Genomic DNA, 12487 nt, shown 5'->3' on the forward strand with positions numbered 1-12487 from the left:
ATGTTTCCAGGTCTAATTCAAGGTGCTCACATCACTGTTCAAAGCCCTAAATAACTTGGGGTCCCAAACAACTGAAAGACCACCTCCTTTCCTATTGACCCTCTAAGGTATTAAGATCAGCAAAGGGATCTTAGTTGAGTTCCCTCACTCCATTATGTAGCAAATAGAATGTCCCTATTGCCATGTGGAAGGTTGCAGAGCTATAGCTATGGGGGCACCAGCCAGGTTTTTTTGCCCTGGGTGAAGCCTCCAGAGGGGTGCCATTGAGGCTCCCAGCCTGTGTGTGCCTGCAAATGCACGTGTGTGCGTGTGTCAAACTGGGTCTTTGATCCGGGTGAAATAAAGCCTAGTTTTGCCCCTGAATGTTAAAGGGTATGTGATCATATGAACTGTATTTGAAATCATATAAAAGATCTATTGGTTGCATGCACTCTGCAATGGCTATTCCTATATCTGTCAGTCACTACCTGATGTGGCAACCATTTTGCCAGCAACTCTGGGTCTTAGGATTGTTTTGTGTTGTCCTGCTGTTTCATCATTTTATTCTGCTGGAATTTTAAACAGTATTTTATTTGTTTTAAATGGCACAATGCTTCGTTTCAAATGGTGCTGGAAATGGCTCTGTGGCATGAAGAGTGGTCTAGAAGCTTGACAAATAAATAAAATGAGCCAAACCTAGCTATGGCTTGCAATGGCCTCATTAATAGCAAACTCGGAGCACTAAATCACACCAGTGCTGTGGCGTCCCAAGCTTAACTCTTCTTGGGCTGCTTATACCTTCCCTTGGGGATTCCAGCAACCAATTAGCAGGCTCCTCTTCCTAGAGTTCGACTGACCAGCCAATGAGGACAGAACCCTTTCTGATTGGTCATCAAGATTAACAATTAGCAATGGCATTCATATGAACAAAAAGGACTACATGATCCTGTGGAACAAGGAGATTGTCAATAACTGTGCCAATATCTCTTGCATGCACGTGTATGTTTATATGTGTATGTGCACACACTCACACTTTGCATGTACAAAGGTAAAAGTCTCATTGGTTGCTCTGGTCACTTTTGCCTTTGGGCCATGCCCATCACTGGCCCACTGAGCAAGGTGATGGTTCTCTGCATAAGACATCAAATGCAGGTCTGTGAAAAATGGGTACTGGCAGCCACCCATACTGGCAAGCACAACATCCAAAGAAAGGAGGGCTTTAGGAGGCCAAGTTAAAAATGTAAGCTTGTTAATCGGCCAGACAGACATTACACATCACTGCAGGCAAAGAAATCCAGGACACTAATCAAACCAGTTCAAAGGTACAGAACTTTTAAAAAAATATATTTCTTTTGAAAAACATGTTAATTCAAAAGGCTTCACAAGCGTGCACAAGAATTTTTAAATACATTGCTTTAGTATCCCTCAAAGAAACAATAACCCACAGCTTTACATTACCCAGATATCCAAACACAAACATTTAACTATCAGTATTCAGCACTCCGTTGAATATAATGTTGCCCGATAAATGGATTCTTCTTTTTAACCAATATCAGACAACATTGTATTCTCCTCTTTGTAACAGAGCTTCTTTGCCAGTCATCTCACTACATTTTCTTAACAGTAATTGAATAATACAGCTGCAACTTCCATTTAAACACCTTGAGATTTATGCAAATCTGTCATATTAAAAGTGTTGTATTTGATTAGAAAACTGCATCCAGCCAGCGTTAGTAATGCTCGTATGATTTAGCACTGAGTCTGATAGTAGCCCAGCCAGCCAGCCAGCTACATAATATGGTCAATCCAGGAGCCTGTTCACATGACTCCAAAGGGAGTGTGAGGAAATGCAGTTTTTAAAGAGGGTCGTTTGATGTAAAGGACCACAATCCTAATCCTGGATGAAATGTGACTGTGACTTTAACAAGCAGATGACTGGCTCAAGGTAGTTTTTCTAATTCCTCTGGCCATCACAGGTTGTGTGTATGAACAAGCCCCCAAGTTTAACACACACACCCTTCTCAAATTGAACCAGTTAAATTACCCTTTTTAAAATGTAATGGTTTGGTGTTCCAGTATCTTAGGGTTCATTCTCATACTGCATTGAGATGCTCTACAAGTGATGCAGGAGAAGTCGTCTCAGGCTTGCATTCTATACCTGTAGAATGTTGTGCATGCACACAATAACACCCCATACGTAGATGGGAAGATTACATGGATGCAGAATACATATGACTGCATGAAAACAAGCTCCAGTAATACATTTTATGTGCACGGGAGTGTGCATGTATGGGAACACATGTTCATGTATGTGAACACATGCATGCAAGCCACAGATTCTTTCCTGTCCCACAATGTCTGTAGCATGGACACATTGGGGCAATATGTGCACTGGACCTTTAACTGGCATTGGCTGTGTTTGAACAGAGCGCTAAACTATGGTATAAGCATTAGGTAAATGAGCCTCAGACTCATGCCCTCACCCATCCCTCAGCCATGAAGAAGAGATGGGAAGCCTTGGCTTCTCTTTCCAATTAATCAGAGTATACTCATCCAAAGTGTGGTTGCTCATACCATGGTTTGTTTCTTGAAACAAGCCAATTTCTTAACACACAGTTTGAAATTGACACGCTTCTGTAAACCATAGTTAATACAAACCACACTCTTGTCAAGGTGCAGGCATAACACTGAACTGGGGTTGGTGAAAACAGAAGCAAAAGCTTCTGATCGCCCTATGGGTGCGCTAGAGGAACAGATGGGAGAGAAGCATGCAAGCTGGAGACACCACACTGGAACACAGCTATTACGTATCTGTAAAAGGAGGAAGGGTTCTGAAGTCAGGTTTGCAGATATTCTATACGAAAATATGGACTACCACATTAGTTATTTATCTCCTGTGGCAAGAACGGAGATAAAATTCTATAGCAAAGGTCTGTCATAATCACATCAGCATGAATCTTCTCTACTTTCTACTGATTACCTACAGCATGTTTTACCTATATTAACTTATTACCAAGGAAAGGATGGCCAGATGCATTAAATACTCTACATAACTTTATTAGGATGCAAATACATTCCTCTTTCTTTTTACCTCTGCTGGCTATTTAGGAAAAAAGCCGAAAACCAAAAAGGGTTGCTCCGATGCAATCCTAGCAGCCTACTTTATAGTTGCACCATGAGAATTTGGTCCTCCCAAGAAAGTAAAGAAAATGTTTTATAAAGAAGAGGGAGGGGAAAGAGACCAATCCGTACTAGCCAGGTGCTCTGAAATCCACACTAAAAAGTCTCAGGTCCTACACAAAAGAAAACGTTTGAGCTGAAATCAGTTTTGAAAGTTGAGACATCAAAGTGCTTTTGTTCAGCTTTCAAAATTGGTACTCTACCACAATTTTCCCAATTCCTGGTAGCAGAACTTATCAACCTGTTTTTCAAGTTGCCCCCTCCACATTTATGGGCTAAAATACTTCCTCGTTTTAAAAGAAAACAAGAAACCTATAATATTGTAATTATGTAGATAATATCTCAGATTTCATATTAGAGGTCAGATTTTGGAGTTTCCGGGGGGATGAGAGATTACTCAAGTCCCTGCTCAAAGGGCTTCTCAGCTTTTGGGACTGCCCCAAATTTCACAAAAATGCTGATGGCAATAAACTGTGGTACTTATCATGAACTCTCTGCCATCAATATATTTTACTTATGTATAAGTGGAGCTATTGCACCTAGAGAGCCCAGAATCAAGTGTCAAGAAGGACTCTGCAAAATAGAAGCTGTAAGGAATATGAGAGGTAACCTGCATTTCTAGAAGATGCATTTAATTACGAAAAATCCACACACAGATTATAAATCTTCTGTACAGGGGGTCAAGGAAATATTTCTCATTCTCCAGAAGGAATTGAAAACAAAATGGGACTCTTCCTGATCTTCAAGACACTGCTTGCTCCTCTTTGGGCACAGTCTATAAAAGGAAAGAAAGCAGCATTAGATCAGGACTTTAAAAGACAGGGAATTGCCTGGGGGAGAAAGATCACCAAGAAGCTGAACTGTTCCCAACTTTGGAAAAGTATTCCCTTTAATATCTTTTTAAATAGCAGCAGGGTAGAAGGCTAAAGAGCAGCAGAGGGCCAAAACAAGAATTAAATGATTGAGTGTGGATAGTGGAGGAAGGTATCCTGCTCAGACCCTCTGTTATCAGCTGACATACTGAACTAATTGTTAATCATCTAGTATTGCTTAATTTGTAACTTCTCATTGAGAAACCCTGGATCTCAGGATTCTGAACCTCACTTATGGATAATTAGCTGGGCATCATTTTCACTCCCCGAGACCTGGAAACCTATTTTTAAAATGATATAAGTGTGGACAGTAATGTACGGGTCTTATGTTGAAAACCCTGAAGCAGCCTCCTATTATTTTCTGGACCAATTAAAAACTGTTACAAACTTTGCATGGCCAAGGCTTTGAGAAATAATGCCCTATAGAAAGATCCCAGAAGATGGAAGCCACACATCTTTTCAGAGAAAACAATGCTGTATTAGCATTTATCAACAGGCAAGGCAACATCAGGAATGAGAAGGAAGAAACAGAAGGGAATGACCCAAATTACAGATGGCTGGATTGCTTTTGTCAATATTTGGACTTTTCCTCTAAGGAATTCAGGGGCTCCAAGGAACTACATGGGACTTACTGTTACTGTGCTCTGCACCTTGCATCGATCTGAGCATACTCCTCCCAGAGCCAATCAGTTGCTTGGCTCAATGGGATGTTGACATGCTGGCAGGAGGGGTTTAAAACTACTCATCCCTACATGCTAAGAGAAGAGAGGGTGAATGAGTGTGGAGAAGGCAGTGTGGCCACAAACTCACAAGGTCCTAGGACCCCAAAAGGATGTGCCCTCCTGCCTCACCGAATAGGAAAGGAGGTGTGGGAAAAGTCAAGGACGAGCACTGGGAGATGTACAGAAAGACTTGTTGTCTTTCTCAAGGTGGTCATTAAGCCACAGGCCTTGAGGAAACAATTCTCCTTTCTCCACATGGCTCCAGGTGCCCGGCAAACTACAGAACAGGGCAAATTAAAGATCCTGTACTTTACTTTCTCAGAAGGATAAGGCAGAGGAAAAATTGTGAAGTAATGTACCTTTGAAGCTCAGAACAAACTCTCTTTCCAGTAATGGAAGAGCCAGATCATACTGTGATTTAGACTGAATTCAAAAAGCCTGCCAATATCTGGGCCACAATGAATTCAAGGAATGCAAAATCAATTGATAAGCACCAAAATACACTCTGGGAAGCAGGAAAAATGGCCATGCAAACAAAATCTCAAGTACCTGACGCAGGAGCTGCCTGCCTAGGTAAGAGGTCGCCACACTGGTCAGGTTCTTCCTGCTGCCTACTTTGCACCGGATATAGCCATACAGATTGGCCCCTTGTAATGTCACACCCATTATCACTATCGCCTGTGGAGAGAGATGACAAAGACATGTCACGGAATTCAGGTCTCATTACACTCAAAGGAACAAGTTCAGTCAGATATTTGCCAAGCAGGCCACTCACCAGCCACTTAACTTTGAAAGAAAACAGGGCGCTGAAGGCAAAAATCACCCAGAGCAAAGGGCAGCTGATAAGCCCTAGCCAGAAGATTCTGGACTCTGCTTCTGATGTTGTTTTCTTCGTCTGAGCAGATGCCTAATAATTTGGAGAGAAATACAGAAGTTTTCTTTTTTAACGTGGCTTACCAAATGTAATGCTCTGAACCAGCAGGACCTAAAAATTGCACTGGCAAGTCATACAGTAAGAACACTTAACTGCATTTTTACAACCATGTTTCCTACTGAGAAAAATATATTTCAGCCTGTTATTTTAGAAGGGGAAAAAAGAGCCACCTAATCAGAATACCAAGGATTTCCACCACCTTAAGCCACAAACCATCACCCCAACATTTCCAGGCATGGCACAATGCCATGACACAATAGCCTCTTTATAAAGCTTCTAAAAATTGGGAGCACTGACCTTGGACATACAATAGCCTGAAAAAAAGATCATTCAGCAAACTGAACTAAAACATCCCAATGAAAAGCAGCTGAGGTATTTTTTAAGTAACAGAATGTGATATTTTAATTGCATACAGCAAAATAAAGGATCAAACCAAAGTAGTTTTTGAGCAGTGCTGCATATACTGAAAATGAGTGTTAGTCAAATAATGATGAGAGGTGTTCCACTACTAGCCAACTAAAATCAATGAATTCTTCTATAAATAATGGGGAAGGAAAGCATGCCATAACTAGAAATAGTATCTCAGAGTAGCCATAGTGGAGGTGAAGGTTATTTTATCTTCGGAATGCTCATTATTCCTATCATTTTAAAGGCCTGTACAGATGTAACAGGGCTTGAATCCCACATATGATTACTGGATCAAGACCAAGCTCTAGGATGTTTGCTTCCTGCCACAAGGCTTCTCCTTTCCCATATAGATTTCCATTGTAAGACTTCACAATAATTAAAAGTTACATTTCAATAATTAAAAGTTACATGTCAACGTTTTAATAGTAACCAGGGTATTCTGCTATCCAGGCTCTGAAACCACTTAATGAAATCTGGTTAGTACAAAACAGTTAACAACACTGTTCATATAGCTTGTATAAATATAGTTTGGTCTTTATATGCTTAACTGTAAATACTCTATTCCAAGTTCAGTAATATAATCTGTGCTCTTTCGCTGTGAAATTAATGACATGTCTTTGTAGCATTGTCTCTAAAGCAGAGGATAGGGAAAGCCAGATTTCACACCCACACTAACTGTTGCTCCAGTTCAATCTGTCTTATCTTCCCCAAATGGCATACTGAATGAAAGATGTCTACAGCCCTGGAAAACAACACCATATACCACCAACTGCAGACTTCCCTCAAGGACTGGGAGAACTTTACCTTCCTGGATTCAAACACCCAGTGGCTTTTGCCGTCATCATCAACTTGGTTCCACCAGCGGAGGCCGACCATCAACCTCCCTGTGACATTCTAGAGAGAGAAATACGAGATTACTCCATGGGATAAGTGAAGGCAGGAATGAATTGATTCCTCCCATTACATAGCAGCCTGCCTGGTGGCCTTGGATGCTTCTGAATGTGCCTGGGATTTGCAGCACCTTGGGAAACCACAGACATCTCATGCCCTAGAGGGGACCGCAGTCTGAAGGGGGGGGGGGGTTGTATTCCTTCCCACCAAATGGCTTTACATGAGTGGTATTTAGGGTGCAACTCCATCACAGATGCTGAGTTCTACTCAAGAGGGGTCTAGATGCCTCTCTGCATGAAACCAGCCAGTTACAATCATCCCTAGAAATGGCTGGATCTCAATTCATGTTGGCAGCCATTGTGGTGTAGTGGTTAGTGTATCACACCAGGACTAGGGATACCCTGGGTTTAATCAATACCCTATCCCCGCCCCACGCTTTCAAAAGAAAGCTTGTTCCTTCAGAAGTTAAATGTACTCTGCACATACCTAGAGGTATGAGAGTACATGCAAAAACACTTGCTTACTTTTCCTACTGAAGTTAAGGGATTTAGAAGAGAGAATTCTAATTCAAAATCTAAGAACTTGGCCAATCTGCCCACTCTCCTTTGAGAACAGCCATGTTGTAGCACCGACAAACTCCCAACAGTATTTACCTTCACTGCCCAAAAGTCACATGACAGAAGTAGGATGATCGTCACCATACAGGCAATATAGCTGCTGCTTAACAATTCACAGAGTAAGTAGACGATTATTGCACTGACCCGGAAAAACAAGTGAAAGAAGGAGGCTATCGGATGTCTGTAAAAGGTACATGTAGACAATAATTTAGTAATGCATTTATCTGTTCACTCTCTCCAAATCAAAAGGCCTAACAAGGGTTATAGTTTCAATCGTAATTCCATGTTATGGCACTTCATAAAGACAGAAGTAATTATAAAAACCAACTAATTAATTACCATAGCATAATCAGTGTGGGCAGACAGAAAGTGTCAATCTTTAGCTGGTGAGATAGACAGCACTTCCTTGCAAAGTTTGCTAAGAATACAGCGGCAAGTAAACATTGCAGTTCAGAAGAATACATCACAGTGCCATTTTCTCAAGGTATATGGGAAGGTTTCCAGAGCCATTAGAATGGAAGCCCTTGCCCAGCTTGATTGGATTTCTCTATGGCCGATTCCTTACCAAAATATATAAAAAATACTTCTTACTAGATACAGTATGGTTGATTCCTTACCAAAATATATAAAAAATACTTATTACTAGATACAGACTCTCTCTCTCTCTCTCTATATATATATATATGATGTGACTTATTTTGACCCATACAGAACTAGAATATAAAGCAGGTAAAATTTAAATATATGTATCATATGATATTCAAGACAGAAATCCTACAAGAAAGCTCTTCAATAAAGCATATAAGAAAGCCAGTGCCAGAGCTTTTATTTTCCCCAAGCTCACTCCAACAGACAGACACAAGAAATTGCAGGTCTTGTACCAAAGAGACGGCAGCCCAAGACAATTCTATCAATTACTTACTTTATCTTTGATTTCTTCGGCCTCCTGGAGGTTTCATCATCAGCATCAAAGAGTGACACATCTTCTGTGTCATCACTACTGTCCTGGACAAGCACATGGGCAAGGGTTAGAAAAGACAGCATCAGTGGTGAGATTACATAAAATCATAGAATTGTAGAGTTGGAAGGGTCATCTAGTTTAACCCCCTGCAATGCAGGAATCCTGCCACAGCCATCCCTTGGTAGGCTTGAACCCCCAACCTTCTGGCTAACAGTCAGACACACTGACCACAGGAGGGCAGCTTATATAGTCAGACAATACATTCTGAACACTTTATCTGATCTCTGTTTTCTTGAGACATTATAGAGCATAACAAATTATTTCAGAGAACAGTAATGACTTCAACTGCATAAACATCCTTTTCCTTAGATAATGTAGTTGTCAATTATCTATTTTTTTCTGGCCACTTGTTCCAGATCCAAAATACTGTATGTGGTTTTTTTAAAATGCATTTTTAAAACTTTCAGCATTTTGTAAATTTCTGCAAATGGCTGAAAAAGTCAAATGATATTTTAATATTTTCTCATCTTAAAGGACCATTCAAAGTGGTATTTCATATAGTTTCATTTTCAGGGGTATTAATTATTATGAAAAGGCACTTTGCACAGCAAGAACCCAATCATTTGGGAGAACGCCAAGACAATTAATTGGAAAGAAAATTTGCCACTTAATATGCTTGCTGCCTTCGAGTCCCTGTCAGGGAAAAAGGTGGGGTATGAATAAATAAATAATAAAAATATACAAATAAAAATATTTTTACTCAGAAATAAGTAGCACAAAGGTAAATGAAACTGACTCCTATGTGTGCACAAGGAATACAGCAGTCAAAGTGTGTTGTGGTGGCAACTTGTTTGTTTGTTTGTTTGATTGAATTGATATACTGCCCTAAACTCGAAGGTCTCTGGGCGATTCACAGAACAGAATTAGAATATACAACCACAAAATACATAACCAAAATAAAAGCAACAATCCAATACTCCCCCCTCCATAACTTGGAATCATGTTAGTACTCTTCATTTTGACACAGAGTGTTTCCTTCTAATGATGCCTAACTTCTAGGGTTTGGGAAATCCTAAAGAAATGCGATGCATATAAAGCAAATGCAAAAGAAAGGAAGAGGGATAAAAGAAAACCAAGTGCGAAGAAAGCAACATTTTCCCCCCCAAAAAACAAGCCCTTAGCTTTGTGCATAGAGGAATGGAGGTCGGTGGTGAGGCTCATCCCGCCGCCCGCCCCTTCCTCCTCTGTAAGCAAAGCAGCCCCCCAAGTCGTGCAGCCCCAGACAACGACCCCACCTGCGACCCACCTTCCCCCGCGGGCCCCCAGCCATCTAGCCCCTCCCCCGGGCCCTCCCCCAACTTGCGCCCCCTCAAGGGCTCCCTCTGACCCGCCCCGCTCGCAAGGAAACCCAGTCACCCACCCGCTGTCCCCCACATCCCCACCTGCCGCAACATCGCTTCCGCCTTCTGCCACGTCACAATGCCGCCCAGCGGGCGAAACCCGACACGCCGTCGCTCTGCGACCGACGCGCGCCATTAGTTAGAAGTAGTAAAAATACAAGAGCGACCCGCTTCTTGAACTTCCGGGAGTAAAAAACAGGAAAGAAGAGCATCCATTTTGGCCGACAGATAAAAAAAGAGAGAGAGACACATCTCAGGTTCCGTGTACCAGTATTCCGCATTTTCATCGGCAGCCGTTTTAAATGTGTCCTAGGGCTGCGCGGAGAATATCAGGTGTCTTCGCCGGCGTATTGGGGACTGAGCTGCTGCAGCAGGAATGTCCACCCCAAAACGAAAGGAAGCGGCAGGAAGGACGGGAGACTGTGCTTTTCCCGGCTCACGGCTTATTTCGTGTGTTTTAATGCCGTTGCATGCGAATCCGTATGCCAAATATATATAGCCGCTTATTGCAAAGGGAAGCAATGATGCTGAGAGAATGGCTCACAGTATTTTCCATCCACCACCACGCCACTCCTCCTAAGATACTGTTCATATATACAAGGAGAGACCAATCATCCTATATTGCCCCCTCAGGACCCATCCAAATCCAGGTGTCAGTTGCATGCAGAAGCCTTCCCTTCCAGGACTTGCATGGCTTCAAATGTTGACAAGCTTGTTCTTTATTGCTACCTGCCTGTTCATTCACTGTGAGCAACATTAAAATCTTGAATTTCTCAGTTGATTTCTACAGGCTGCAGTCAGTTAGTTCTGCCTCCGTCAGTGCCAGATGTACGTATAAGCTAAGCAAGCTATAGCTTAGTCCCCCCCCCAAAAAAAAATAAAGGGGGAAAAAAGCACCTGGATGTACATTTCCAAAATATAAGATAAAAAACCAAGTAAAATACACAACAGCAGCAAGGATACTCATCGCTAAAAGCTGGAAAACTCAAGATTTGCCCACATTGGAAGAATGGCAGATGCAACTGATGGACTATATGGAACTGGCAGAGATGACTGGCAGAATCCGAGACCTGGGAGAAGAATCGGTGGAGGAGGATTGGAAGAAATTTAAGGACTATTTACAAAAATACTGTAAATTGTATGAATGTTAAGAAAGATGTAAGATCTGTAATAAGAGGGCTCCAACAAATTAGTAACAAAGAATACAAATTTAAACGTGACTGAAAGAAAAGACAAATTTTAGATAAATAATATGCTAGAATTAAGATTTTTTTAAAAAAAGAGTGATTTAAATTCTAAGATTTGAGATTTAATACTGGACAATTATATGATATAAACTGAGTTAAGCAAATAATTTGCTAGAAAATCTATGTGTTCAGAAAGCAGGAACAAGAGATGTGAGGAAGTTCAAGGATGAGATCGAAATGTGGTTACTGAAAAAGATCATGTTGTTATGTATGTTGATTATTGTTTAAAAATTTAATAAATATTATTATAAAAAATAAAAAATAAAAAACCAAGTAAAATAAAACCTACATACAGCAACAGTGGCAAGTGGCTTTAGATAACTATTAGGTCCATAAATTACCACATAGCATATATTCAACACAAAAACCAGCGACAGGTGGACATATAAAGGGCCCCATTACCTTCAGTAGCTTAGGGTCTCATCAAATCTAAATCTGGCCCTGGCCTCAGTGGAGATCTCCCCTGTCCTTCCCTGTTTGTTTCTGTTTCTGTATCATTCAGTTTGTCATGCTTCTTCTGCAGGTGGTTTCATCATTTCCAGAAGGCTTTAACTATTCAGACTGTTTTAACTATTCAATGCAGCTATTTGAGGCTGTTCCCATTGAAGCTATGAGTATAGCCAAAATCAACTGTATATGTGCAAGAGCAGCATGGTTAAAATGCTGCTGGGCCCAAGAAACTCGTGCAATGTGATGCAAATTCTTTGCAGGTTTGGCCAAACGTGCCCCTCCAGATGTTTTGGGACTACAACTCCCATTATCCCTAGCTAACAGGACCAGTGGTCAGGGAATTGTAGTTCTAAAACATCTGGAGGGCCAAGTTTGGCCATGCCTGCTTTACAGGCAGTAAGCACCCCTGGGCTCTGGTTTCAAATGTGGCGAGGTAGTCTCCCTCCTACCCCCATATTTCAAGTTGCTGTTCCCACCACAGAGGGGGCAGGGAGGTCTTCATATGATGTTCATTGCCTAATCCAGTTCACTGAAGCTGCCCTCTGTGCAAGTGCTGTCACCCGTGAGTGCACAATGCTACCCGAAATGTACACACCTCACCTTAACTGGCTTCTGTTTTCTAATCAGATTAAAGCTGGATTGAGGGAAAACACATCAAACAGAAGCATTTCTCATGAAGTCACAGGATACCTATGGATTATGGCTATTGTCATGTCTACTCAGCTTCAAACACCAGTGGTGGGAAGGTGCTGGAGGCAAGCAGTAATGTGCACACAGCTTTAGGTTGCAATCTGCGAATCAGTCACATTGAACATGAGGGTACGTA

The 12487-nt window shown here is 41.4% G+C and overlaps 1 protein-coding gene across 3 annotated transcripts; it reads right to left on the bottom strand.

The window, feature by feature from the left end:
* Window positions 1–1306: 1306 nt before the first annotated feature.
* Window positions 1307–10086, bottom strand: LOC309334471 (Golgi apparatus membrane protein TVP23 homolog B). Of its 3 annotated transcripts, none has more exons than XM_081848778.1 (7): window positions 10007–10086; window positions 8526–8608; window positions 7640–7784; window positions 6900–6989; window positions 5529–5660; window positions 5303–5431; window positions 1307–3934 (listed from the first exon to the last, which is right to left on the bottom strand). In XM_081848778.1, exons 1-7 carry the CDS (start codon window positions 10016–10018, stop codon window positions 3902–3904), a joined length of 624 nt encoding a protein of 207 aa, XP_081704904.1. In that variant the 5' UTR covers window positions 10019–10086; the 3' UTR covers window positions 1307–3901. The 3 variants fall into 3 exon arrangements, with proteins under 3 accessions (XP_081704904.1, XP_081704903.1, XP_081704905.1); XM_081848777.1 differs by lacking the exon at window positions 10007–10086 and adding an exon at window positions 9698–9740; XM_081848779.1 differs by lacking the exon at window positions 10007–10086 and adding an exon at window positions 9325–9343.
* Window positions 10087–12487: the final 2401 nt, after the last annotated feature.

Source organism: Podarcis erhardii, assembly GCF_964252035.2.
Source record: "Podarcis erhardii genome assembly, chromosome: 2".
Taxonomy (NCBI): Eukaryota; Metazoa; Chordata; class Lepidosauria; order Squamata; family Lacertidae; genus Podarcis; species Podarcis erhardii.

Coding starts and splice junctions, on each gene's coding strand:
- LOC309334471 (XM_081848777.1), bottom strand. CDS start 9,718: ATGTTGCTTTCTTCGCACTTG. Junction 8,609..9,697: donor TGTTGCTTTCTTCGCACTTG/GTTTTCTTTTAT, acceptor GTGCTTGTCCAG/GACAGTAGTGATGACACAGA. Junction 5,661..6,899: donor GGGTGTTTGAATCCAGGAAG/GTAAAGTTCTCC, acceptor CCAAATTATTAG/GCATCTGCTCAGACGAAGAA.